A 27,050-nucleotide genomic window follows, 5' to 3' on the forward strand; every position below is an offset into this window, starting at 1 on the left:
TCCTGGACTGTAATCAGAAACACAAATTTGCTGGCACTCATTTTGTGTCTAGTCTCCCTACCCCTTGGATCTGATGTCTGCATTTCAGAGTTTAGCTGGCTTTGAGTTTGCTACAGTGAAAAAGAAATCTCCCAAATGTGACTGGGAAGAGAAGACCCAGGACAAACCAGAAGCTAGAATGAGGAAGTAAGGATCACAACAAGGGTATTAAAGACTTGACTGTAATGAATAGCTTTAAAGCCCTAGCTGACTGTGTCCTGGCAAACACTGTTGGGGTCTCTCCCCTACTTTCCATTCTTCAGGGTGGTTGAACTCAGTCATTCCAAGAAAAGAGAGAGGATGTTTAAGGTGGGTGGGAGAGGTGAAAAAAGCCTTGCCAGCAGCCTACTCCTAAGTCACTTGTTCATACAATAAATATTTCTTGAATATCTACTGTGTCCCAGAAGCTATTCCAGGCACTGGAAATCAATGAACAAAACAGACCCTCCAGCCTCGCCCTGGTAAATCTCTGCTCTCTTGGTGTTTCCACACTGCAGGATGTGTAGATGGTGAGAAGCCTGTGGGGAGATGGGTGGAGGGAGAAGGCTACCAGGGAAAAAGGAGGCCTGGAGATCAGAAAACTGGAATGGGGGTAAGGGAACCCAGAAGGAGTAACTGAAACCAGAGGGCCTAGCCTGGGAGAGGCAGTGGGGAGAAAGAGAACTGGGTAGGAGGGGCTCTGACTCAGCACACCGCCCAGCTTCTGGAGGAGGGGACTCTGCCTCAGACCAGAGGCCTCCAGAGAACACCTCACCACTTGCTGAAGGTTTTATCCTAGAGCTCTGGGCTGCTTTGTTACCTGAGCGTCTCTGAAATTTTCTGGAGAATTCAGTATGTGGCAGCTGGCCTCATAGGGCTTGTCTCCCTCTATTCTGTGTGTATGAGGACCTCCTATTTCCTCACAGCTCAGAACCCAGGAAGGAGAGAGCCCCCTGCTCAGCCAACCATGTGACAGCCTACTGTGGATGGGTAGGTGCTGCCCCCTGGTGGTGCTAGGATACCATGCTCCAGACCTCACTTGGCTGTGGTCCTGGGAGAAAAAGGGTCTGTCAATTCCAGGACCTCAGGTTATCTCTCCCATCTGGGACTCAGCTTGCTCTCTCCCTTTTCCATTGTTCCAAGACCTTGATATCTGACAGTTTTAAGCAAGACCACAAAGCAGTCACAGCTGGAAATTCTGAATTCCACAAACTTCTTTCCCTTCATCATCACTTTTTCTCCACTTTCCTTCCCTGCCTGCCCAGGTTTCTTCTGGCTGTCTGGAAATGACATCCATCCGGGAGCCAGTTCATGCTTAAGTGTCAGCCACAGTGTGCTTTCCTCAGTAGGGATAAAGGTATGGCAAATGAAGAGAAAAGAGAGTAGTGTTTGATCCCAGAGTGGCCTGGATGGGGGGTGTCGGCTCTGGACTGGCCCCTATAAGGCCCTTTCTCTCCTAGGGCTGAGGCTGATCCGGAAGGCTTGAAAGCCTAACATCAAAGCTATTTACACTTCCTGATTTCCTACTTGGTGTAGGGCTCAACCACTTTGGGATGACATGAGCCACCCAGTCTCCTCTCCATTTTTTTCTTTGGACTCTGCTTGTTTTGAGGGGCTACAGGCCTAGCAACAGGCTCGTAGGTTCCAAGCCAAGGGCCTAACCATTGCTATTCACATATCCCTGTTTTGGTATTCCAGCTCCAGCCAAGGACCGACCTCTCTTCCCTCAGATACAGGTCAAGGAGCCAGCATCCTCTCCCAGCCTTCCCTGCTTCCCAGACTGGTTAATTGAATTGCTTTATCAGCCATCATCATGGAGGCAGAGGGTGATAGAGCTTTTCCCCTTGTGGAGGGAGAGTTGGGAGGATGAGTGGAGGCTGAAACCTCCTTTGTGCTTATCACTTCACTTTATCCTGCCTCCCACCCCAACCCCCAAGCAGCCTGCAGAGACTTGCTGGCTCCAAATCAAATGCTGATAGCCTTCCTAGGAGGGATCTGGGAAGAACCCAGACATTAGGACAGCCCACTGGGCCTTGCAGAGGTCAGCTGGAAGGGCTCTGCACAAGGGCTGAAGACAGGGCTGGGTTGCAGTGAAAATCCTAGTGAAGGTGTATTTGGGGCCCCAGGGGAATTCCAAAGATGGCCTTTTGGTGGCCCAGCTCTTAAAGGGAAAGGATCAGAAAGGTGTAGACTACAAGCTGAGGCCTAGCCAGGACTGAGAGTATCATAAACCATGAACTTGGAGTCAAAAGGCTGGAAGGCACCTGGGTGTCAACTCACAGGCACATTCTCCTTGAGAGATTCCAAGCCTGACGAGCAGCAGTGATTTCTGGGAGACTGAGCTGGGCCTGGGGTTGCACCAAGGGTTAAGAAGGACCCGGGGCCCATGTGGCTTCTGCAGGTAGAACAGTGTTCATGGGAATCATGAGAACAGTGTTCAGGATTGGGGCAGCTAAGTGGACCCCCAGAGCCCTCCTGGCTCAAGGCTGCTGAGGTAGAGACCTAGCCTGGGGGTAGAGAACGAGAGTGCCTGTGCACACACAGTAACTCAGGGCCCAGCTGGTAAGACTCCTTGGCATTCAATGCTTCTCCATCTAGACGAGTACAGATTATTCCCACTTGGGCTGAATTCCAGCAAAACTGGTTTATTCCATTAGTGTATTCATTAGTCCCGATGGGCCTGGTCCCCTCTAGCAAGGTCTTGGAGAAAGGAAAGTGGTGTCTGGAGAGGCAGAAAAAACTGGCTCCTCTTGGATGCTCATGAAGCCTAGGGGTCCTTCCCTGCTTGGGTCAGCTCTGGGAAGAGCAGATAGACCTAGAAGGCAGCCAGCTCTGACCCAGGGAACCAAGGGCAGAGCTCTTCTCTGCAGCTGGCACCATGGCTCACATGGAGTAATCCTAAAAATGGCTGGGTGGTTGTTGAGTGACAGACATTGTCTTCTCCCCATTTTCCAGGGTTTCTTCCCACTATGTAAGTAAATGCAGGAGAGTCTCTAGCACTGGTGAATATAACAGGGACAGGACATGCTAAGTCAGATTATTATTGCCTCTACAAAGCAGGGACCCCTGCCTGATCCTTCTTTGTATATTCTCAGTGCTTAGCACAGTCCCAGGTACTCAGAACATTTGGTTTATGTTTGATGGATGGAATTAATGAGGCAGTGGGATGAGGGTAGGAGAGGGACAGAGCCCTCCCTGTCAGCATCTTGCTATACTGGAGGGTGCACTGGATTGAGAGAAACCCAGTCTTTGGCCTCAGTTTTGCCCCCACTTGGTTGACACTGGGGTCCCTTTCAGCCCTTTGACTCTAACTCCATGGTTTATGAGGCACTGATTTCCCCTTGCTGGGCCTCAGTTTCCCTGACTGTTCTATGAGAAAGTTGGGCCAGATCAGCACTAAGGTTCATACACTGTGAAACAAATTACCCAGATTTCATGGTGTAAATCCAACAAGCTTTGTATTTTGCTTATGATTTTATGGGTCAGGAGTTAGGAAAGACTGTTAGCCCTTGCCTAGAGTCCCTCATACAGCTGCAAGCAGATGTGTCAGTCGGGGCTGCAGACATCTGAAGCTCAGCTGGGCTGAATGTTTACCGTGGTGCACCATGTGGCTGGCAGTTGATGCTGGCTGTTGGCTGGGAGCTTGGCTGAAGCTGTCAACAGAACACCTGCAAACACATGTCCTCTCTGGCGCAGGCTGGTCTCAGGATACTTGCACTTCTTAGAAGGTGGCTGGGTTTCCCCAGAACTCCCAGTGGAAGTGGCATAAACTATTCTAATCTAGACCAGAAGTCATGTAGCATCACTTCCACCATATTCTATTGGTCAAAGGAAACCTTTGCCCACCATATTCCAGGAGTGGAGCATGGATTCCGCTCCCTTGAAGTGTTAAAGAATTTGAGGCCTTAAAAAAAATAAAAAGCCACCACACACCTATGGTCTGTAGAAGCCTTCTCCTTCTGTCCAAGGCCCTGGGGCTGGGGCTGGGTGAGGCTGTTTGGCTGGTTATGGTTGTTAAGGGAGCAGGAAGTTGTGAGGAGTTGGGATTGGTGAGTCCTCCATACTTTGATACTCCTTTTCCTTCAAATGATGCCTTCTCTCCCCTCCTTCCTTGATTTCATTGAGTTTTAGGCTGAGACTGACCTTTCTGAATAGCTCTTGGAGAATGACTCACTGCAAGGGTAACGGGGGCCCTGGAATGAAGCAGGCGCATGAATGTACTCTAGTTGCAAGAAGAAAAGAAGCTAATATTTAATGAACTCCTATTCTATTCATTTAGAAAGAATTCTATACTGGATTCCAGCAGGTTTACTACAAGGAGTTCATTTTTCCTTCCCAATGTCTCTGTGAGGAAGGGATTTTATTCTTATCCTCATTTTAGAAAGTGGGGTTTAGAGGGTTCAGGGACTTGCCTCATGTGGTCAGGATTGACAATAGAGCCATGACTTAAACCTAGCTCATGCCACCTGCCTGGGCAAATGTGCAGCGAAAGAAGTGTCTCCCGTGTCCCCTGCCTGGGAAAACGTGCAGCAAAAGAAGTGTCTCCCATGTCCCAGCCTGGGCAAACGTGCAATGAAAGAAGTTATCTCCCATGTCCCCTGCCTGGGCAAACGTGCAGCGAAAGAAGTTGTCTCCCATGTCCCCTGCCCACAAACATGCAGCGAAAGATGTTGTCTCCCGTGTCCCCTGCCTGGGCAAACATGCAGCGAAAGAAGTTGTCTCCCATGTCCCCTGCCCACAAACATGCAGCGAAAGAAGTTGTCTCCCGTGTCCCCTGCCTGGGCAAACATGCAGCAAAAGAAGTGTCTCCCGTGTCCCCTGCCCACATGCCCTTCTCTTCCTCCCTGTCTGCTCCCAGGGCAGGGCCCAAGCTTAATCATTCACCTCCTGTGAGAACTTACTTGTTTGTGCCCCACTCAGGTGCCAATGACTGACGATCTCTGCATCTTCCAATAGGCCACGAAGCCTTTGGTCCCCCTCCCATCAATAGGCGAGGTCTGTATGCCCTTCCGTTAACTCTGGGCAGATGCTGTGACCCACAGAGTATGGCTGAAGAGACACTGTGCCATTTTCCAGGCCCGGGCCTTAAGAAATTGGCAGCTTCTACCTCCTGTCTCTTGAAATGTTCTCTCTGGGTAACCTGAGCCATCGCATACAAGTCTGGCCACCCGGATGTGAACTGTGCTGTGGAGTCGAGTTGTTTGGGGAGTGCGTGAGCTTAGCCTGCCAACCGTTCTCACTGAGGTGCCAGTCATTTGAATGAATGTGAGTGAGCCTGCCTTGGGCCCTTTGGACCAGCTTATCTGCTAGTTGAATACCACTGAGCAACCTCGGTTGCCACTAGAAGAGCCACACAGATAAGCCCTGCATGAATTCCTCACCCAAAAAACCACGCGATTTAATAAAAATGGTTGTTTCAAGCCACTAAGCTTTGGAGTAAAATCAATACATAACAACATGTTATCTCATTCAATCCATTCATTATACCTATCTTACAGACTCGAAAATTAAAGCTCAAAGGGCTTAAATAACTATCTCTAATCAGGAAGCAGAGGTCTAGCTGTCATTTGAACTTGAACTTGGGACATCTGACTCTGTAACTCCCTCAAACTCAAGCATTTGTGATACTGCTTCTTAGTGAATTAATGTGTCCTTTAGGGCTGGCATTCCAACCCCAAACATTACCTCCAAATAAAGAACTGAATTAATTTTCAAGGAGTGATATTTTTAGTACCAAGACATTCCCCTGTTTGAGAGAGAGGAGATTTGGAGATGGTGGGTGGGAGAGGAGGGCCTCCTTTCTCCAAATTCAGGACAGTGGGTGCTGATTTATTTATCTTTGTATATCCATAGGTGACCCAGTCTGTTCATGGTGGACACTTAATAAATGATTGTTCAAGAATAAATTAGCCACAAAGGAATAAGAGATGGAGAAACTGGTAAGTGGACTAAGAGCTGGAGCCAGAGGTTGTTATGCCATCTGGTGGCTATTCTTGGAACAACACTTTCTTCTCTGTGGCAGGAAAAGGAAATGGAAGGTTCCTTGGGGCACTTAGGCTGTGTCAGGGATCAGGCAGCTTCATTCTAGACTGGAGTGGGGTGCTGTGGGGTGGGGCCTCCCCCAGGAGCCAGAGGTTTTGTTTCTTCCAATGTCTGTGCTCCTTGAGAGTGAGCAAAGTGGTGCTTCCCCTATCCCCCAGCTCATTCTGTTCTTCAGAGCTGAGCATTCAGCAGATCCTCAATAAATACTTGAGATTGAACTTTGAGAAAACAAGCAATGTGCAGTCTCATATTTCATCTCTACCTTCTAATGAAGTTTGCAAAAGAGATAGCTACCTTGAAGAGATGGGCCATTCCCTCAGAATTTACACCACGGCCTGCTCCTAGAGAACTCTCCAGCCCCCTGCTGCCTGCTACCTGACTCCCAGGCCTCTGGACACTGGCACCTTCCCACCCCCAGCCCTCCCCACCTCCACCCTGGCAGAACTGACCGGCTTTCTTCCCGGCAGTAAAGCAGGACAAGAATTTCCCCTATGACGTCTTGTACACAGACACCAAACACCATCAGATGGAGCCTCATTTCCCTCACTTGGAATAACCTGGACAACGGTGCATTTCTGAGCTGTTACTCTGTGATCACAGGAGATTAGACATGTGATCTACTCGGAATCCATAAGGCCTGCTGCCAGTGTATGTGCTATCAACCATTCTGGACAGTTCCTAGGGAAATAAATGCGTGCCCTTCTTCATGCCCCTCAGACTCCTCAACTGGACAGCCAGGCAGCTTCCAGACTCCCACAGCGGTCCTCGCCCACACACACCCCCAATCTGGGCATTCACCCCAAAGCTGTCCTCAGGATCTGTGACCTCCCCCATCCCCTCTACCTGATCCTGGAGCAGGTCAGAAAGGCAAGAGGCATTTGGTAAGAACAGACACTTTATTGTACACCATGTGGGGAGTAGAGAGGAAGGAGGGGCTGCAGGGGTGACGGTGCCTCCTCCCCTCCCCTGGCCGAGTGTCCTTGACCCAGGGTTCCGACCAGCGTGGGACATGTGGACTGGAATCGCTCTGAACTGAAGCGATTGCTGGCCGTGTGTGCTTGGGTCTGTACAAAGCAGTGCCTGCGATGAGAAGGGACTCTGGGCCCTCCTTCTCCACCCCCAGTCACTAGGCTCCAGTGAAGGGGCAGCAGGCCCCAGGGTGTCAAACATGTCCCAACCTGTATTCTGGTAGCAAGCGGTGGGGGTAGTGCGGCTGAGAAGAAGGGCAGAGGGCAACCCCCTGCCTGTAACACTACAGGCCTGCTCCGTCCTGGGACCATGCAGGCTCTGACCCCTAGCCTCACGTCCTATAGGCTGACTTGAGGGGTCTCTTCCTGGCACTAGGAAAGCAGCAGTCCCCACGGACTTATTGCTCAAGGGCAAAAGTCAGTCTGGTGGGCATCAGCCTGTGTGCCCACCCATCCACCCCACATGGGTCTCCCTCAGGCTTCAGGTTGCCTCAGCGGAGAGGGCTCCCTGAGCAAGAAGCTGGTGATGGGGGCTGGAGGCCAGGCAGAGGTGGGACCGGGGACCAGGGACTCCAGGGACACCCCCGGCCTGCCCTGCCCCGCCCAGGAGTCTGCTCTGTTCCCTGTGGACACTGCATGGACAGCACCAAAGTGAGCCACCTGGGGGCTCTGTGCAGGAACACAGGGGCCCGGCCCTCTCTAGCCACCTCCTGCTCCTCCAGAGAATTGGGGGCTGGCTCTTACCTGTCAGATGCCCCACTTGCCCTTGACCCCACTGGCCCCGCCCACTCCCAGCTCCCCTGAGAGTGAGCAAAGAGGTGTGTGTGTCAGAAGCACACAGGAGGGGCAGCCGCCTTTTCTGAGCGCTATCTGGGATGTCTCAAGGACAAACGCAGACAGAGGCACTCTGAGATGAGGCCCTCTTGGGGCCCCAGCATCTTCAGAAACCCAGCACTTTCCCTGGGGATGAAGAGCTTGTGATGCTAGTGGGCACAACCAGAAGTCTGGCTGGAAAATAAATGTGCAGACTTCTCCCACCCCTTAAGACCCCTCATTTCCTGTTTCTGGCAAGCCTGATGGTGTGAAGGCAGTAAGTCACCAGCAAGAGGCATATGCTTTTCTCACAGCCTTCCCACAAGACTCTACCCTGAGGCCTTGCCCAACACAGCTGAGAGGAGGAGGCAGCATGGTCTTCAGGAACGTGCACACTAGGAGACATAGATCAGCACCCTACGCACACCCACATATGTGCACACACACACACACACACACACACACACACATCAAGCTCTGGGCCCTATGTCTAATGGCAGAGACACAACGGGACGGGCCCAGCCTACAGCAGCAGCTATAAGCGCTACCAAGCCCACAGGACCAAGCAGACGGCCGCAGCTCAGCCACCCTGTCACAGGCTGGCACGATAGGGCCTGGTCCAGCCACACGCTACAAAATTAAAAATATATCAAATATACAATGAAAATAGATCTGTACAGCACTGAGGATGAAAATAGTCCACCAGCCACAGTATAATATTGGGTTTGTCATTTAACAGCATTTACACCCACATGTACAGATTGAATATACAATAGAAATAGAATATATAGAAGAGTATATATAGTAGTGTCTCTCCTGGGGCCTTGCTTTTCCTGTTGCTATTTCTGCTTGGGATTAGGCACAGGGCCAGGTAGGAGGTGCTGTCAGGTGAAGGGGAGCCTATGGCGGGATGCTGCGCCCCAAAACCTCATGTCTTCGTGTAGATGTGGATCCCCCCTCCCCTCATACACTCAGGAAGGACAGGTGGGGCTGAGAAGGCTGGCAGTGGGAGCAGGTGCAGGGGAGGGATGAGGAAGAGAGATGGCAGGTGGACCCCAAGTTGGGTGGGGGAAGCCAAGGGACTGAGGGGTGAAGAAGAGGATCTGGGGCTATTGTGCCCCTGCCAGTGCTGAGAGCACTCAGAGGCACAAGAGTGACTCAGGACCCTCTGTGAGGGGCATCAGGCCAAGCACCATGGCCTGTTCCTGCCGTGCCCACTGCAGCTCTCAAAGATGGAGGTCTGCTGTCCCAGGCAGTCTTGCTCCTTCCCTCCGTCCCTCCTCTCCTTCCTTCCATCCATCCATCCTTGCATCCTTTCATCAGTCCATTCATCGCTCTGCACACTTCTGACCTCCGATCAGATCCCAATCCTCTTAACCTACAACCCTATCCTGGGGGCGTGAAGGTAAGCATGGGTGGGGATGCTTCAAGGCTGGGACCCAGGACAGAGTCCTGGCCCTTGCCCTGGGCAGCTTCCGTGCCCCCAGCGCTGCATGCGGCCCTCCCTACCACTGGCCAGGCGGCCTGGGAAAGGTTTCTGAGGTGTCCACACACGCCGTGCACACCGGGTGGCTGTGCTTATCCAAGGAGAGTGGTGGTGGCCCAAAGGGGCAGTGAAATTACCACTTTCTCCAGGTGTGAGCCCCTGAACACCAGGGGTCCCCTGTTCCAGGAGAGAAGCTGCCACTAGCAAGAAAGTCAGGCCCTGGGTGAGAGGGGAGGGGGTGTGCTTCACAATTGTGCTCCAAATCTGAATTGTGCTGGGAACCATCAGGTGTGCTCTGGAAACCTCTCCTCTCCGAGGGCAGAGACAGAGGCACCACTCTGGCCTCCAGGACAGGGGTGGGAGGAGGCCAGGCAGGCTCAGCCCTAAGGGAGGTGGGAATGGTTCTGGGGCCAGTCATCGCCCTCTCAGGTGGGTGGGAGAACTCCCCACCTACCCCAGGCAAGGCCGAGGTCCTGGAGGGTCCATCTTGAGCTGGGTGCTAAGGTGCTAAGGAGCCCCCTCATCTCACCACCTCTGCTGCCGTGGCTCATGCTCAAACCAGCGGAAGCCAGCTGGCTCACCAAGCGAAGCCTGGGGATTTCTGCAGACTCCATCCCCAAATCAGAGCCCTGAGTCCTGGCACCTCTGTCCCATCACTAACCTGCAGTTGGGCACCTCTTGGCCAGGACACCCTGCCTAACCCCTCCCAATGACCCTCGCCACAGCTGCCACTTGCAGCACAGACCTAAGGGACCCCAAGACCTCAGAACTGCAGGCACCAGCAGGAGAGGGAGGGAGGGATGAACTCGAGAGCAGCCGATTGGAGACTCCCCTGTGCCAGGAGTCGGGACTTCTGGGTGGTTCCAGCTACTCAGCTGCAATTTGGTAAGACAATCTCAGAAGGTTAGCTGGGGTGGGGACTTAGCTCGGGGGACAGAGCTTCTCCCAGCCCCCACTCAGATCTAGGGAATACAAGTCGGCTGGGACAGGGGTGGGGGATGAGACAGGGCAGAGCCCCACTCCTTGGGCCGAGGGCCTGGCCTGGAAGGCGAGGCCAGATGGGGACACGTGGGCTGGCTGGGTGTGTGTGTGTGTTGGGGGTGGGGGTGAGGTGGGCAGGGCAAGGCAGGGCAATGGTCACAGCTCTGACTCAGGGGTGCCAGCCAGAAGGTAGCCACTTCCATAGCGTCCATTGGGGTTGCCGCTGGTCTCCAAGGGTGATGTACTGCCAGGCCCTAGATAGGAGCGGTGAGTGGGCATGGGGGAGGGCGCCTCGCTGGGCACCTTGCTGAGGATGAAGCGGGTCTCGTCGTTCTCCTCCAGGTTGGAGATGTCCTTCATCATGCGGCCCTTCTTGTAGGACACGGAGAGGGTGTTGGAGCCGTCGGAGAGCAGGTGGAAGTGCCGCAGGACGAACACCACAGGGATGGGCAGGACGGCCACGACAATGAGCGTGATCAGGATAGCCATGGCCCAGTTGGGGAAATACAGGTAGCGCTCGGCAGCCTAGGGGTGCACACAGGTGAACGCTGCTGCCTGCCTCGCTCTGCAGCAGCCTCGCTCTCTCAGACTCCTCCTGCCCACTCCCATCCCTCCCACACTGCCCAGGCACTGGCAGAGTTGGGGTCATCAGGCGCTGACCCTCGGGTCAGCTGGTCCCCTTGGCTAAGGGCTGAGCCTCCCCAGGTCTCATTTTCTATACTTGTGTAAAGTTGGGCTGGTCACAGAGTCATCCACAGAGAAGGGAAACATGGGTTAGAAAGACTAGACAAGTGCATTCAGCTTTCTGCCTGTTTTCCCATGTGTGTGATAGCAATAAAACCATCTCTCTCTTTGGGTTGCTGAAAAGGTTACAGATCAGATGTACAGAGCCCCTGGTGGGGCCCGGCACCAAGCAGTCGCCCTGTAAGGGTTTCTCTCTATTACCTGTTGTATTAAAGCCCTGGGAAGATGCCACCCCAGATCCCTGGGGTTTCAGGCCCCTAGTCTCACCTCCTCCCTGATCCAGGCGCTGTAGCCCGGGGGCGTGACCCCAAGCTGGATGACGCTGGCCGTGGTGAGCACAGCCATGCATAGCGGAGACACAAACTTCCACATGTAGAAATAGAAGCGGTAGGGCTGGAAGCCCAGCATCTCCGTCAGCTCCTGCATGAACCTGCCAGGAGCAGCAGAGAGTCCAGAAGTTGGCACCCCCACTGCACTTGCCCAATGCCCCCAGACTCCTCCTGCAAAGCCTTCACTCACCAGTCCCTTTTGTCCAGGCTCTTCCACTCTTCACATTCAGGACATTATTCTGTGGCCCTGATGGCCTCTGAAAAGCCTCTGCTAATCTCCTCTAACTTACTCTATGTCACATCACATCTCACCCAGGGAAAGGGTACAGGCCACAGGACACGCCCTGGGCCCGTGGATAGGCTCCACAGGGCTTTCTTGGACACCCAACCCCACTCACACTGACCTGGCTCTAGACTCCCCCTGCTGGAAGAGAGGTAGAAGTGTCTGTCCCTGGCATCCAAAGGCAGAAGGCTGCCCTGACTCAGGTTTCTAACCACTGGGCTTATGGGTGGAATTCGGGAGACTGGCAGACTATGTACATGAATGGCAACTGAAAAATCGTCTTTATCTCAGTAACACCTAACTGAAATCTTGTGTTTCTTTCTATTACAAGTGCAAGCAATGACAGCAGTATTATCAGTACCCATGAGGCTGTAAGGAATTGATTAAATCATAGATATTTTATCACATTACAATTGAGATACCTACAAATGTCATTTATGCTCATCACTACTTAGAAATTACCATTGTTATTAGACCCATAGCTAGATCTTATAACTTAATGCAGTAAGAATAAAGCACACGTGTATTATTACTATATCACAGATTTAAAACATTATTTTGCTAATATTCAGGATAAATTTTAGGGCTTCCCTGGTGGCTAAGTGGTTAAGAATCTGCCTGCCAATGCAGGAGACACGAGTTCGGTCCCTGGTCCGGGAAGATCCTACATGCCTCAGGGCAACTAAGCCCACGTACCGCAACTAGAGAGCAGTCCTCACGCCAGCCCAATGGCCTTGGGCAGTTGTGTCCTCTCTCTGAAACTTGGTTTCCCAAAATGATCTGTAGGGGGGCACTTTCTGGCTAACATTCTGACTCTGTGACCTCCTGCCTAAATCACAAGCAGCCCTGGAAACACAGCACTCTCCAGGGAGTCATGAGGGGACGGACCTCTCCTCCTGTTCCCTACCTCTCCCCACACACCCCCACCCCTTACTTCTTGGTCCCATAGATCCAGGCCACCGCGACATTCTCGAGGATGACGATGACGGTGAGCGGCAGGGTGGCCGAGTAGTCATCAAACATGGTGACGAAATAGTTTCCGGAGCGCTGGACGAACAACAGCCCCACGAAGAATGCAAAGACACAGCAGCCCACTACAGAGAGCCGGGAGGCCAGTGTGGGGGCAAAGGTGCAGGGTGGGTGGGGCCTGGGATGTCTTCAGGGCCCCCAGGTTCCTCCCATCCCAGCCCTTCCCCAGCAGGCCTGCAGCTCACCCTCCAGAAGGCCCAGCCCTGCATGGAGTGGGGCAGGGGTCCAGATGCCCAGGTTCTGAGCTCCCACTCTACTAGGTGGGGAGCACCCTGGAGCTGGGAGTGATCAGGATGAAACAGGGTGCACGGTTGGCTAGGAGGGAGGCCATCCTGCCCAAACACCTCAGCAGGCCCTTGGGGAGAGGGGCAAGTGAACCAGGAAGAGGCCTATCTCCTAGCCCAGGTTTGGCACAGATTCCCAAATAGCCTTCTCCCTTCTGGCTCTGAAGTGCTCTTCTTGGGGTGGTTCCAGATGCGTCCCGGGTTGAGTAGGGGTAGGGAAGCTTTCTAAGTATGGAGTCATGAATAACCCAGTGGGAACCCAATCTTTCCAAAGTCAAAGCCACCACCTGATCGCTTCCCCCGCCCTCCCGGGGCAGCCCACAAGGCCAGTGGGGACCGCTGGGAGGAGTTACCTGTGAACATCTCCTTGGGCACCTTGAAAGTGTCGATAATGGGTGTGGTGATGCCCGCCATGGTGCCGATCATACTGCCCAGGCCCAGGTTGATGAGCATCAGGAAGAACATCACAGACCAGAATGGGGAGGCAGGGAAGTGCGTCATGGCCTCGGTGAAAGCGATGAAGGCCAGGCCTGTGCCCTGCACAGACTGAGCGTGGGGGCAGAGGGTGGGGCTCAGTGGGGGCCATGCCCTCCTGGGAGCCTCCTGCTTCCTTCTCTCTGCCCTTGGAGCTTTAGGAATAACTGTTCCCTCTTTCCCAGTGATTCCTGCCCCCACCTAAATTCTCTTGTTTCTGGCCAGTGGGTCTCAAACTTGAGTGGGCATCAGAATACACCCCAGGGAGTAAAACACTAACTCAGGACTTCACCTGTGAGACCTGGAATCTACGCCTTGTCCAAAGGACCCCCAGCGATTCACATGAAGATGCTCTCTTTTAGAAACAAAACCAGCTCAAGACTCTCTTCCTCTGAGCAGTGCAGCCATCCCCAGCTCTGAATTCCAGACCTTACCATAGCGGTCTCAGCCTCTGCTGCCCAATGGACTCACATTGGAGCCTTTAAAAAACACTGATGCCTGAGTCCTTCCTCAAGGACAATGATCTGCTTGGCTTAGGGGTAAAGCGGGATATTAAGGTTTTATAAAGCCCCCAGGGGACTCTGATGGGCAGCCAAGGTAGAGAACCACTGCTGCAATGTTGGGGCCCCTGCTCGTGGGGAACTGACCACACACTGTCCACTGACATCACTTCTGAGCCCTCCTCATGGTGTCAGGGTTCCGTCAGGGAACACCCACCCCAACGGTGTGAGAGTAGTGCTTGTCATTTGGTTGTCATCAAGATTGTATTATATTTAAAAAATCCTACTTCTGTCCAGAGGGCCAGGCCCCACCTGTGAGAATGGGGCAGGGTCTTCAAGGAAGGGGGCCGTCCTTTATATTGTCAGGGGAAGAAACCAGGGCGGGGGAGCCCAGACAGGGCCTTTTAGCTCTTGATCACATGGAAAGAGGTGAAGGGGACTCATTCCCTGAGCATTAGGTTGGTGCCAGTAGAATGCAGCTAACTTTTCAACTATTCATGGAGTTCTTGATGTTTGAACAAACTCTCGGGGATAGTGAAGGACAGGGAAACCTGGCGTGCTGCAGTCCACGGGGTTGCAAAGAGTCAGATGTGACTGAGCAGTTGAACAATGACTTTTTAACAAGCAGGGAAAGCTTCACCATCCCTGGCTCCATGGAGAAGGGCAGAGTTGGCAGAGGCTGATAGATGGGAGCTGGTGCAGCCCCCAGTGAGCCCTGGCATGAGCTGGATCCCAGGACCCCATGAGCATGTCTGTCTTCTCTTACCCCTCCTCACAGAACAGTCACTTTGAAAGTCTCTGGCTGTGCAAACAGGGACAGAAGCAGAGTGTCTAAGCTTGGGCCTGCATGTCAATGAAGGGCAGCATATCCCTGCCCTCCCCAGGCGCTAAAGGTCATTGTGGCCATGCGAGTAGGGGAGGGGCAGAAGCATTAAGACTTGAACCCTGACTCCCCAACTTCCTAGCTGTGAGATCTTGAGCAGGCTCCCAACTTAAAGGCTGCTTGCCTGTAAAACAGGAGACAACGTTAACACTCAGCTCTCAGCACTGTCATGAGGGCCCGGAGGGACAGGCAACAAAGGGCAGATACTAATGTAAACATTCACATTCTGTGTGCCATGTCTAAGGCACAGTTCCCAGTGCATTACACATGGCAGTGATGGGTGCACAGGAAACCCATTCAAGAAACTGGAGAGCTGTCCCGTTCCCTGTGATTTTCAGGATATGTGTGTCTGTCTTGTCTTCTCAGTGAGACTCAGCCTACCTCAGGGCAGGGGTTTTGGCCAGTACCTTTCTCTCTGGGCACATAGTAGATCCTTGTTTATCAAGCCAAAGAATGAGTCCCTGAGGCTTTCTGCACCCAAGCTCCAGCCACCCATAGCCTATCTCTGGACCCTGCACTCCCACATCTGCCTTCCTGCCCATCCTGGAAGGACAGCCTCCCCATACCTTATCTAGCTCGTCCTCCAGAAGGCAGGGATCGAGGCCCAGGGCTGAGAAATGGTCCTCCTTCACGGTCTTGATGACCTTGTACATCTCTGCATAGTCCTTGGTGGTGAGGTGGGAGAAGTTGACATGGGGAGGGATGAGGGCCCGGCTCAGGACATCGTTGTTGAGGTACCCCAGGATTTTCTCAGCATTCCTGCAGCACAAAAGACACAGCAAAGTAAAAACATTAAAAAAAAAAAAAAGGTTTTTTAAAAAAGTGAAGATAAAAAGGCAGGACCGGGCACCATCCGGGGGTACCTCGCAGACACCCAGGAAGGTCACTGAAGACCATGGACACAGACATCTCTGAAGCTGGCCCTGTGGTCCAGGGCTGAGGACAGAGAGCTGCTCTGACCTCCATCCCCCAGCCCGGTGGAGGGGGACTCTCCCAGGGGAAGGTGGACTGGAGAAGAGAGGACAGGAGGAGAGGTGCCACCTACTCGACCACACACTTCTCGTTCATGATGTTGGCCTTGAAGCCCAGCACAGCGAACACCACAAGGGTGGCCAGCACCGAGGTGAAGAAGTTGATGAAGGACACCAGGGCAGCATCAAAGTGGCAGTTGTTGTCCTGCTTGTTGTAGCTGGAGAAGGCTATGACGCCCCCGAAGCCCAGCCCCAGAGCGAAGAAGACCTGTGTGGCTGCCTCCCGCCATACCTGGGGGTCCAACATCTTGTCCAGCTACAGTAAGGGAGAGGGAGCCATGGCAGGGCGAAGAAAAGAGACACAGAGATAACGGCTTTAGCGAATTCCCTGGCAGCCCGGTGATTAGGACTCAGCACCTCCACTGCGGTGGTCTGGTTTCCATTCCTGATGGGGGAACTAAGATCCCATAAGCCATGTGGGTCAGCTAACAACAAAAAAAGAGCTTTATTCACCTGCAGTAGAATTTCCACCACACCCCCTTTCCTCAGCCTCACAGAGGCACCGTGGCACAGTGGTAAAGAACTGTGGTTGTGTGACCCCGGGCAATTCCCCTAGCCCCCTGGGCCTCAGGTTCCCCACAGGTAAAACGCAGAAATCCAGAGTATCAGGAATCTAAAACATACAATGAACTGGTGAATGTTACAAAAAAGAAACAGACTCGCAGATACAGAAAGCAAAGCAGTGGTTACCAGCGGGGAGAAGGACGTGGGGAGGGGCAACATAGGAGCAGGGGATCAAGAGGCACAAACTATCAGGCTTCAAATAAACTGCAAGGATATATTCTACCTCACAGGGAATACAGCCAATGTTTTATAATAACTATAAACAGAGAATAACCTGAAAACATTGTGAATCACTATATTGTACACCTGTAACTTTAATAATATTGTACGAAAACTATGTGTGTGCATGTGTGTGTGTGCACATGTGTGTGTGTGCCCGTGTGTGCACTCAGTCGTGTCCAACTCTTTGTGACCCCATGGACTGTAGCCTGCCAGGCTCCTTTGTCTATGGAATTTTCCAGGCAAGAATACTGGAGCAGGTGGCCATTTCCTCCTCCAGGGAACCTTCCTGACCCAGGATTGATCTCGCATCTCTTGCATCTTCTGTGTCGGGAGGCAGATTCTTAACCACTGAGAAGGAAATGGCAATCCACTCCAGTACTATTGCCTGGAAAATCCCATGGACAGAGGAGCCTGGTAGGCTACAGTCCATGGGGTCGCAAAGAGTCGGACACGACTGAGCGACGTTCCTTCCTTCCTTCCTGCACCACCTAGGAAGTCTGCACATCAACTATACTTTAATAAAAAAAAAAATTGTATCAACTTCAGATGATTGTTGTGAGACCCAGGTAAGTTAAAATAAATGTTGTGTGCTTAAATAGTAATTCCAAGTTAATTTTAACTGCTATCACTGCTTACCATGGAGCTATCATATCAAGGAACATCTTCAAGGCTATCAGCAATGATGTGTAGGGCAAACTCTAGGGAGTGTCATTCACTTAGACTACAGTGTGAATGGTGCCTCCTGGAGTCATGCAGCATATAGCCTGCACAATAGTACAAGACAAGTAAGAACACCAATATCTCCCTGATACCTCATCCAACCATGAGAAAGACACCAACTCCTCCCCCTTGCTCACCCAAACTCCCTTTTCCAAAAAAGAAAAAGACCTAAAGTTCTTTTGCACATGTCCTAGATCACAGAAGAACCACCCCCTCAGCTCACCCAACTTGAAGCACAGAACTCAGACACTTCTTACAGAGGGGACCCCTCGCCAGACCCTCTACCTGTCCTCAGATGTGAGAGGAGCCAGGACCTCCACAGCATCTAGAGGGCATGGGGTAACTTCCAAACATTTTCATGTCTGTTTTCCTTATACTGTTTGTTCTTCAAGGCAGGGACTAGGGCCTGGGCCCAGCATAGGATTTTAGAGTCAGACAGACCCAGATCTAAGTCTGACTCCCTCTTGAAACTGTTGAGAAGGCTTAGGCAAATGACAGTGCCTGTTTTATGAGCGTCTGTTTTCTCAGCTGAAAAATGGGAATAATAATAAAGTCTTCCTCCCAAAATGTTCTGTGCTTCCTCCCAAAATGTTCTACTATACAATTGCACTCATTTCACATGCTACAAAGGTAATGCTCAAAATCCTTCAAGTTAGGCTTTAACAGTACATAAACTGGGAACTTCCAGATGTACAAGCTGGATTTTTAAAAGGCAGAGGAACCAGAGACCAAATTGCCAACATCTGTGGGATCATAGAAAAAGCAAGGGAATTCCACAAAAACATCTACTTCTGCTTCATTACTATGCTACAGCTTTTGACTGTGTTGATCACAACAAACTATAGAAAGTTCTTAAAGAGATGGGAATACCAGATCACCTTACCTGTCTCCTGAGAAAAGTGTATGCAGGTCACAAAGCAACTGTTAGAATGAGACATGAAACAACAGACTGGTTCAAAGTTGGGAAAGGAGTACGTCAAGGCTGTATCTTGTCACCTGTTATTTAACTTATATGCAGATTATATCATGTAAAATGCCGGGCTGGATGAATCATAAGTTGGAATCAAGATTGCTAGGAGAAATATCAACAACCTCAGATATGCAGATGATACCACTCTTCTGGCAGAAAGCAAAGAGGAACTAAAGAGCCTCTTGATGAGAGTGAAAGAGGAGAGTAAAAAAGCTGGCTTAAAACTCAACATTCATAAAACAAAGATCATGGCATCTGGTCCCATCACTATACTGCAAATAGATGGGGGGAAGGTGAAAACAGTGGCAGATTTTATTTTCCTGGGCTCCAAAATCACTGTGGACGATGACTGCAGCCATGAAATTAAAACACACTTGCACCTTGGAAGAAAAGCTATGACAAACCTAGACAGCATGTTAAAAAGCAGAGACATTACTTTGCTGACAAAGGTCCATACAGTCAAAACTATAATTTTTCCATTAGGCATGTACGGATATGAGAGTTAGACCATAAAGAAGGCTGAGTGCCAAAGAACTGATGCTTTCAAACTGTGGTGTTGGAGAAGACTCTTGAGAGTCCCTTGGACTGCAAGGAGACCAAACCAGTCAATCCTAAAGAAAATCAAACCTGAATATTCGTTGGAAGGACTGATGCTGAAGCTGAAGCTCCAAGCTTCACTTTGGCCACCTGATGTGAAGAGATGACTCAATGGAAAAGACCCTGATGCTGGGAAAGAATGCGGGCAGGAGGAAAGGGGATGGCAGAGGATGAGATGGTTGGATGGCATCACTGACTCAATGGACACGAGTCTGAGCAAACTCCAGGACACAGTGAAGGACAGGGAAGCCTGGCCTGCTGCAGCCCATAGGGTTGCAGAGTTGGACACAACTTAGCAACTGAACAACTCCCTCCCAAAGTGATTGTGAAGATCAAATGTACAGTGTCAAGCAACGCCTTGTGCACAGGATCATTTAATCCTGACAAAATGCCTCTGACCAGGTCAGGCCAGGGGTGGGCTTTTGGTTTTTGCGGGTGTTTGAAGGAATTTTTTTGGTGGAGGGGAAGGAATTGTTATTCATATTTGGAAAGAGTAAACTAAGACCAAAGACGAAATAACTCACTCAAAGTACTGGAGCCAGCCCACTGAGACTCAGGAGTTACTAAATAGAGACTGTCCGAAACTGGGCAGTGGCATCCTCCCAGCTCCAGCTCCTGACACAGCTGGCCTGCAGCTACCCTCCTCTGACCACTTTCCCCTCGGACCTTTGCTGCTGAAGCCGACCAAAGTGACTTCACTCCAGACAGATGAGGAAGGCAAGGAGTGAACTGGAAAATCTGCCTCCCCTGTGGGGACAGCCTCACATGGTCCCGGGCTGGCTGCCCCTTGCTGCATGCCTGTGAAGGAGTCTGCTCCTTGTGTGCACAGTAAAGTGATGGGCTTGGGTTCTTCCAGCTCTGATATTTCAGCCCTAACACTGAGGGCAGAAGCTCAGCATCTCAGCAGCTTCCCAGGCATGTCTGAGCACCAGGAGTCACTCCCCAGCTGAGAAGGTGGTGGCATGCTTGGAGGCTGGCAGAATGATGGGCTCAGGGAGGAGGAGGAGGAGGAAGAGGAAAAGGAGGAAGGTGACAGCAGAGCCTTCTGGCTTCAGGTCCTGTACACAGGTGGAGGCCTGGGAGCACTGCCTGGCTGGCTAGTATTCGAATTCCAGGGAGATTACAGTCCCCCACCCCATGCAGAAGCGATAAAGCCATCTTTGGTCCATCAAGAAAGCCCAAAGTGCAGACCTTAAGGAGCCAAGAGCCCCTTGCATCCTCCCACCCCCTCTCCATCGCTATACTCTCAACAGTTATAACGTGCTGGGGGCTCCCTGTGGATACGACATGCAGCCACTCACTCACCAAACCCTGTGGACAGGCCTGGTCCACAGCAGGTAAGGTCCCAGCTCTTGTGGAGCTGATGTTCTAGTTGGAGAGATGGACATTGGTCAGACGAGCCTATAAACAGATGCTAAGTTCCAAAAGTGACAAGGGCTGAGAAGGCCAGGTACCTAATTCTAGGAGAGAGTGTGATGGGGGATTTGAGTTGAGTCAGGTCAGGGAAAGCTTCCAGAGGAAGAGATTTTTTTTTTTTTTTTTTAATTTTTGGTTGCACTGGGTCTTCATTGCTGCACTTGGGCTTTCTCGAGTTGCAGCAAGTTGGGGGTTACTCTTTGTAGCAGTGCACAGGCTTTCTCACTGTGGCAGCTTCTCTGGTTGTGAAGCATGGGCTCTATGTGCACAGGCCTCAGTAGCTGCAGCACGCAGGATCGGTAGCTGCAGCGCATGGCGGCATGTGGAATCTACCCAGATCAGGGATTGAACGTGTGTCTCTTTCATTGGCAGACAGATTCTTTCCACTGTGCCACCAGGGAGTCCAGGAAGGGTTGTTTGAGCTGCCCACACTAAAGGGAGGGAAGAAGACTCAGACAGAGGGAACTGTGTGCAGAGGCCCTGAGGCGGGAAAAGGAAGGACACCCTTTTCACATGGCGTGTGTGGAAGAAGGGAAGTAGAGGAGGCCAACCTGACTGGAGTGCTGAGGACAGGCCAGAGTGGAACAGGAGAGGCTGGGAGAGTCAGAGGAGCCTGAGCAGATGAGGTGAGGATCCTGTCTTGATCCTAAAAAAGCACTGAACAGGGAAAGCAGTAAGGGGTGTGAAAGAGGAGGGAAACAGTCGGGTGAGCATTTCTAAAACAAACCAGTGAATGCAGCAGACCAGCAAGGAAACACTTTCTGGGGCCCAGGTGGGAGATAAGGGTGGCGTTGTCTGGGGTCAGGGAGGTACAGATGGACAGACTATAGCGCAAAACCCAAGCCTGCTTTAGCGATGGACTGCTGATGGGGGGCGCTGGAGGGAGAGATGCCAGGGTGATGGCCACATCTCTGGCCTGCAGACCCTAGTGGGTGGAGATGGAAACAGTGGATGAGGGGCAGGACTCGATGGGGTTTGAACAGGGGAGGTCCAAACATCCCTTCTACAAGTGTTGAGTTTAATGTGTCCTTAAGATCTCTACAAGGAGATATCAAGCCGGCAGTCAGGCAGATGAGTTTGGAGCTTCGAGGGGAGCACAGAGCTGGAGGTATGATGAGTGAGAAGCAGATGGATCAGCAGGGACTGCAGCTGAGGCTGTGGGTGGAGCGAGAAGAGGCAAGAGCCGGGGCCAAGTCAAGGTCTCCAAGTTTAAAGCAGGAAGGAGGGGGCTTTCCTGGTCCAGGAGTTAGGAATTACCCGCCAGTGCAGGGGACACGGGTTCAATCCCTGGTCTGGGAAGATCCCACATGACACGGGGCAACTAAAGCTGTGTGCTGCAACCACTGAGCCTGTGCTTTGTAACAAGAGAAGCCACCGCTATGAGAAGCCCACGCACCGCGACTCGGGAGTAGCCCCTGCTCACCCCAACTAGTGTAGCCAAAAGAGCAAGCAGGGAAGAAGCTCAGACAAGGGAGGGAGAGGAGCAGCATCAGTGGAGGCAGGAGGAAAAGCGACAGAGGATCACGGAGGCCGTGGGAAGAGAGCCCACCAGGGAGGAGGGGACCCGTGCCACGGAGCGAAAGGGGCTGTAGCCACGAGAGCACGGGTGAGCTTAGCTGGACATGTTCAGGGAGTCCTAAGGCCAGAAGACAAGTAGGAAAGAGGAGAGTTGAGAAACAGAGGGGAATAAAAGGTGGACACTCGGTGGGGAAGCTAGGCTAGGAATGAAAGCCAGGGCAGTATTGGGGGAAGGCTAAGAAATCTCTGGAGGATCGCTTTTAGACTCGTTTCCTTTTTGTTTTTAATGCAGTGACTTGGAGAGCTGATGGAGAGCAGGGGTTCTAGAGGAGAGAAGGGGAGCTGTCATCCATAGGAGACGAGGGAAGGAGGACAGCATGGGGCAGCTGTGGACAAGCTTGTATAGCCCGTTTCTGTCTCTCTCATCTCAGGGAGTTGCTGTCTTGGTGGCCCCCGTTTTTCCCGGAAAGCAGGAGGCCAAATCATCTTTTGCGGGTGAGGTGTGCTGGGAAGAGAGGTCAGAAGGTTCAGACAGTGGAGGCGGTTTAAAATGTTCGCCATGGAACCTGGGAGAGAAAGATGGCCAGAGAAACGGCACAGGGTCATCCCACACTGCTGAGGGCCTGCTCTGCTTGCTGGCTCATCTTCTTTACAAAGGTAACACAGACCTGCATCTTCTCATCTCAAAACCTTAAGGCCAGACTGGTTTTGGAAATGAGGCTTTGCTTCTAATTTTATTTTAGAAGGGTAATATGGTGTGTACACCACATAATTGCATGACACCCCTGTAGGGTTTGGGGCAGCACCCTTAATCAGATACATTTGTATTTCTGAAGCAGAATATGAAAATTCACACCAAGTGAATAAAGATTATAAATAGCCTCACATCTGTTCAGGTCATTTACTGCCAAATGAGTTATGAGAGAAAGAATAAACATTTTTTCCTGTATTTCAGGGCAATTCAGATTTTGGCATTATGAGTAAAGTTTTAGGGACCTATACATGCTCCTAACAGAAATTTGGAGATTATTTTTAAAATAACATAATCATAGTCTCAGTGGGAAAGAGTGTCGGTACCTCCCTTCTACTGCATGGCTTTTTTTTTTTTTTAATGATCCTCTCAGTCTGACTCTTTGCAACCTCATGGACTGTAGTCTGCCAGGCTCCTCTATCCCTGGGATTCTTCAGGCAAGGATACTGGAGTGGGTAGCTACTCCCTTCTCCAGGGGATCCTCCTGACCCAGCGTCTGAACCTGGGTCACAGGCAGATTCTTTACCATTTAAGCCACCAGGGAAGCCCGGTGGGTGGATTACCTACGCTTAGAAGGCATGCCATCTAAGTTCATGGATGTCAGTCATGACTGGCCTACCAAGCTGCTCAAACCTCAGGCTAGAAGCCTAGACATAGTGGGAGGGCTCTGGGTAGTTCGGAGAGTTCCAACCAGGAAGGAGCGCAAAATTTTGTCAGACAGGACCAGGTGAGACAGACACAGCTCTGGTCATGTTATTTGCATGTTGAAGTCTCTTTGATGGTTCCCCACTATCTGCTGGGGTTTTCTTGGTGGCTCATTGGGTAAAGAATCCACCTGCAATGCAGGAGATGTGGGAGATGAGGGTTTAATCCCTGGATCAGGAAGATCCTCTGGAAGAGGGCATGGCAGCCCGCTCCAGTATTCTAGCCTGAAAAATCCCATGGACAGAGGAGCCTGGTGGGCTACAGTCCATGGAGTCGCAAAGAGCTGGACATGACTGAGCAACTGAGCAGCAGCACCGTCTGCTGGAAAATCTGTTTCCAGCCCATGTTCTGAACATCCGAACTACTCTTCAAAAGCATCATGACCTTACAGTCTGGTCTTTGCCCAGGCTGCTTCCTCTGCCTGGAATTCCCTTGCACCTATTCACTTTCTGGTGAACACATATTTATTTCTCAAAACCCAGTACGAATATCACCTGCTCGTTAAGCTTTTCCTGACTGCCTCTGGCAGAGCTAGTCGTGGTCCCTGGGCTCTCAGAGCTCTTGTCAACAGCCACATGACAGGCTTATGTGTCTGTCTTTCTTTTCACACTCTGTGCTTCTTAGGGGTGGAGCACATCTCCTGTTCATCTTTGTGTGAGCAGTGCCTGGCACACGGGAGAGAAGGGAAAAGTGATGGAGGGTAAGAAAGAGACAGACAGAGTCTGACCTGTATCCTGGAGGTGAGCTGAGCAGGAAGGACCAGATCAGCGGCTATGACGTGCCAGCCCTTTTGTGCTAAGATCCAGTCTTCTAGGACAAGAAGATCCTTAGGATTTAAATTTCTACTTTATAAAACAAGGCTATTTCCAAGCTGGCTTCCTTTCATTCTCTTTTCTCCCTCTCTCTTTCTAAAGTAATTCTTTCCTTTTTGATCTAGGTCAGTCATTACCAGGCTTCCCTGGTGGCCCAGCAGTAAAGAATCTGCCTGCCAACTCAGGAGACTCGGGTTTGATCCCTGGGTTGGGAAGATCCCCTGGAGGAGGAAATGGCAACCCACTCCAGTATTCTTGCCTGAAGAATCCTATGGAGAGAGGAGCCTGAAGGGCTACAGTCCATGGGGTCGCAAAGAGATGGACAAGATTTAGCAACTGAACAACAAGTCATTACTAAAGTTTTTACAAAAAGGTCTGGGCCATGTGTGAGACTTAAACACACATCATCATTAGGATTTTCACCATTCCCTAAGCCTAAAACTAAGATGTGGGTAAATTCCTAGGCCACCATCAGGGCCAAATCTCAAAAAGGGAGGCAGCCACCTAGGGGAGGACACCATCATCCCAAACTACCAACAGAGCTGGCTCTGTGGTGTGTGGGGTTTCTCGGAGGAGGTATAAAGAAACTGTCTGCCAATGCAGGAGACACAAGAGGTGCAGGTTCGATCCCTGGGTCAGGAAGATGCCCTGGAGTAGGAAATGGCAACCCACTCCAGTATTCTTGCCTGGAAAATCCCACGGACAGAGGGGCACAGCAGGCTGCAGTCTATCGGGTTGCAAAGAGTCGGATGTGACTGACACGCGCACACACACAGGGTAGGACTGTCTTACAGGCAAGGATTTTGGATGGAAACCAAAACTGGTTTGTGTTTGCTTGTGTATTAAGATTGTATCTATTTTCTGTTCTTGTTCTATTTTTAAAAACTATGAGACATTGATTATATAATGTACAAAAGTGGAAAGGACAGTGTCATGAACCCCTATGTACCTATCACCCAGCTTTAGCAATTATCAACACATGGCCACTCCTGCTTCCTCTATATGCCAACTCTCTCTCCTCCCCCTCCCACCTCTAGATTACTCTGAAGTACAGTAGTGGACCCACATCTGACATTGATAAGCCCCCCAGGAAAGCAGCCGAGAGAGCAAAGCTTGGCCTTTGTGAGTGGTTCCTGGGCATCCCTGCTTCCAGCCTGCAGCATGGAGGTGCACTCTTGCCAGTGGAAATGACCAGATGCCCCGTGCTCATCTGGGGATAAACAGGCACCTTCACCATTGAATGCCTGTGTTCCTTGAATTTAAAGGTGCTCTTTCAGGATTTTAGGGATCATGGTGCCTGATTTCAACAAGATCCTGATCATACTGTTCAGAGGATGAGCCCACAGCCAGATCTCAGAAAGCACAGTGTCCTTTCCAGACGTCAGGATGTGACTGCAAGAGGAGAGGTGGAAAATGGGCTTTCCTCACTGAAGTCAAGGCTCGAACCTGCTTCTGGGTGCCTTCCCTGAAACAGAGCGGCAGCTTCCTGCCGTTTGCTAGGTACACAGCTGAGTCACTTCCTGACGCAGGGAGCAAGGTGTTCCACGGCTTTTGACTCAGCGGCATGAAGATGCTTTTTGAATCGACAAGCAGCTGATGAGCCCTCGCCTGGAATGGTGCAAAACAGAAGCGCGTGCCCTTGCTTCAGCACAGATGGGCCCATAGACACCAGATGGCACGGAGGCACTGGGTTCCCGCTGCCCAAGAACAGTGTCACCTTCACGATGGATGAGAAGAAATACTAGCTAACGCTCACCACACCGTCTCTGCACCCCAGGACAGTCCTATATGCTCTCCTGGTGGTGCTATGAGCAAGCTGCCATGGATCCCCCTATCTTGCAGCTGAGGAAACTGAGGCCCCAAGGGGACAAAGAACTAGTCTTCCCATGACTGACTGATAAGCTGGACTTGGAACCAGACTGTCCGACTCCAGAGCCTACCCCTGGGACCAAGGCTGCCTTTCCATCCTACTCAGAAGCCTGACTCTGATTGTGGGGATCACAAAGTTCCTCCACAAACTGCTATGCCTGAGCCTTTGCAGAGAACCCACTTCTCTAGGGGTTACCATACACCCTTGACCCTGAGGCCCATCCTCATCAGACAGAACCGTTCACTCGTCTCGTCCAGAGGCCACAAGCGGATGTCCGAAGCTCCTGCCCGGCTCAGGCTGTGCCGGGCTACAGCCCTGAAAAACTGGTGTGGCCTCTGCCACGACTGACTAATAGTAAAGGGCTTATGTGGTTTGAAACTGAAAAGGCACAAAAAGGTATTCACCCCTGTATTCCAGACCCTCAATTCCTCTTCCCTAGATGCAACCATGGTACCAGTCTCTTGCCTAACCTTCCAGTGATATTTCATATGTATATCAATGATATATATTGAGTTGGCCAAAAAGTTCATTCAGGTTTTTTTGATAAAGATGTTATGGAAAAAGCCAAATGAAATTTTGTCTAACTATTAAGGGGCTTCCCTGGTGGGTCAGCAGTAAAGAATCCACCTGCAATGCAGGAGACTCAGGTTCAATTCCTGGGTTGGGAAGATCCCCTGGAGAAGGAAATGGCAACCCACTATAGTATTCTTGCCTGGAGAATCCATGGACAGAGGAGCCTGGCAGGTTACAGTCCTAAAGTGTCAGACACAACTTAGAGACTACACTACCACCACCATAAATATTATACACACACACATCACACACATATCACACACACACAATCACACACACATCACACACACACACAATCACACACACATCACATCACACACACACAAATATCACACACACATCACACACACAATCACACACACATCACACACACAATCACACATACATCACATCACACACACATATCACACACACACGTCACACACACATCACACACACACCACACACACATCACACACACACATACA

General features: G+C 51.3%; 1 protein-coding gene and 1 long non-coding RNA gene across 4 annotated transcripts in view; one reads left to right on the forward strand and one right to left on the reverse strand.

Moving 5' to 3' along the window:
• The first annotated feature begins 1,283 nt into the window (after positions 1 to 1,283).
• On the forward strand, positions 1,284 to 10,818 carry LOC120856716. The gene is made up of 3 exons (XR_005719466.1): positions 1,284 to 1,375; positions 5,872 to 5,957; positions 10,651 to 10,818. It is a non-coding gene; the product is annotated as an uncharacterized LOC120856716 (long non-coding RNA).
• The window catches only part of SLC6A17 (solute carrier family 6 member 17), a 55,767-nt gene continuing 35,657 nt past the window's right edge, over positions 6,941 to 27,050 (reverse strand). For 2 of the 3 annotated variants that reach the window (XM_040232090.1, XM_040232091.1), the window contains exons 7-12: positions 15,880 to 16,121; positions 15,401 to 15,593; positions 13,331 to 13,523; positions 12,599 to 12,758; positions 11,320 to 11,482; positions 10,309 to 10,833 (exon numbers count right to left, since the gene is read on the reverse strand). In XM_040232090.1, the coding sequence (XP_040088024.1) occupies positions 10,465 to 10,833; positions 11,320 to 11,482; positions 12,599 to 12,758; positions 13,331 to 13,523; positions 15,401 to 15,593; positions 15,880 to 16,121 (1,320 nt within the window). In that variant the 3' untranslated portion in view covers positions 10,309 to 10,464. Of the gene's footprint in view, positions 10,834 to 11,319; positions 11,483 to 12,598; positions 12,759 to 13,330; positions 13,524 to 15,400; positions 15,594 to 15,879; positions 16,122 to 27,050 lie in introns of all 3 variants that reach the window. The other variant, XM_040232093.1, reaches the window with a different exon arrangement.

This window comes from Oryx dammah, unplaced genomic scaffold, assembly GCF_014754425.2.
Source record: "Oryx dammah isolate SB20612 unplaced genomic scaffold, SCBI_Odam_1.1 HiC_scaffold_28, whole genome shotgun sequence".
Lineage (NCBI taxonomy): Eukaryota > Metazoa > Chordata > Mammalia > Artiodactyla > Bovidae > Oryx > Oryx dammah.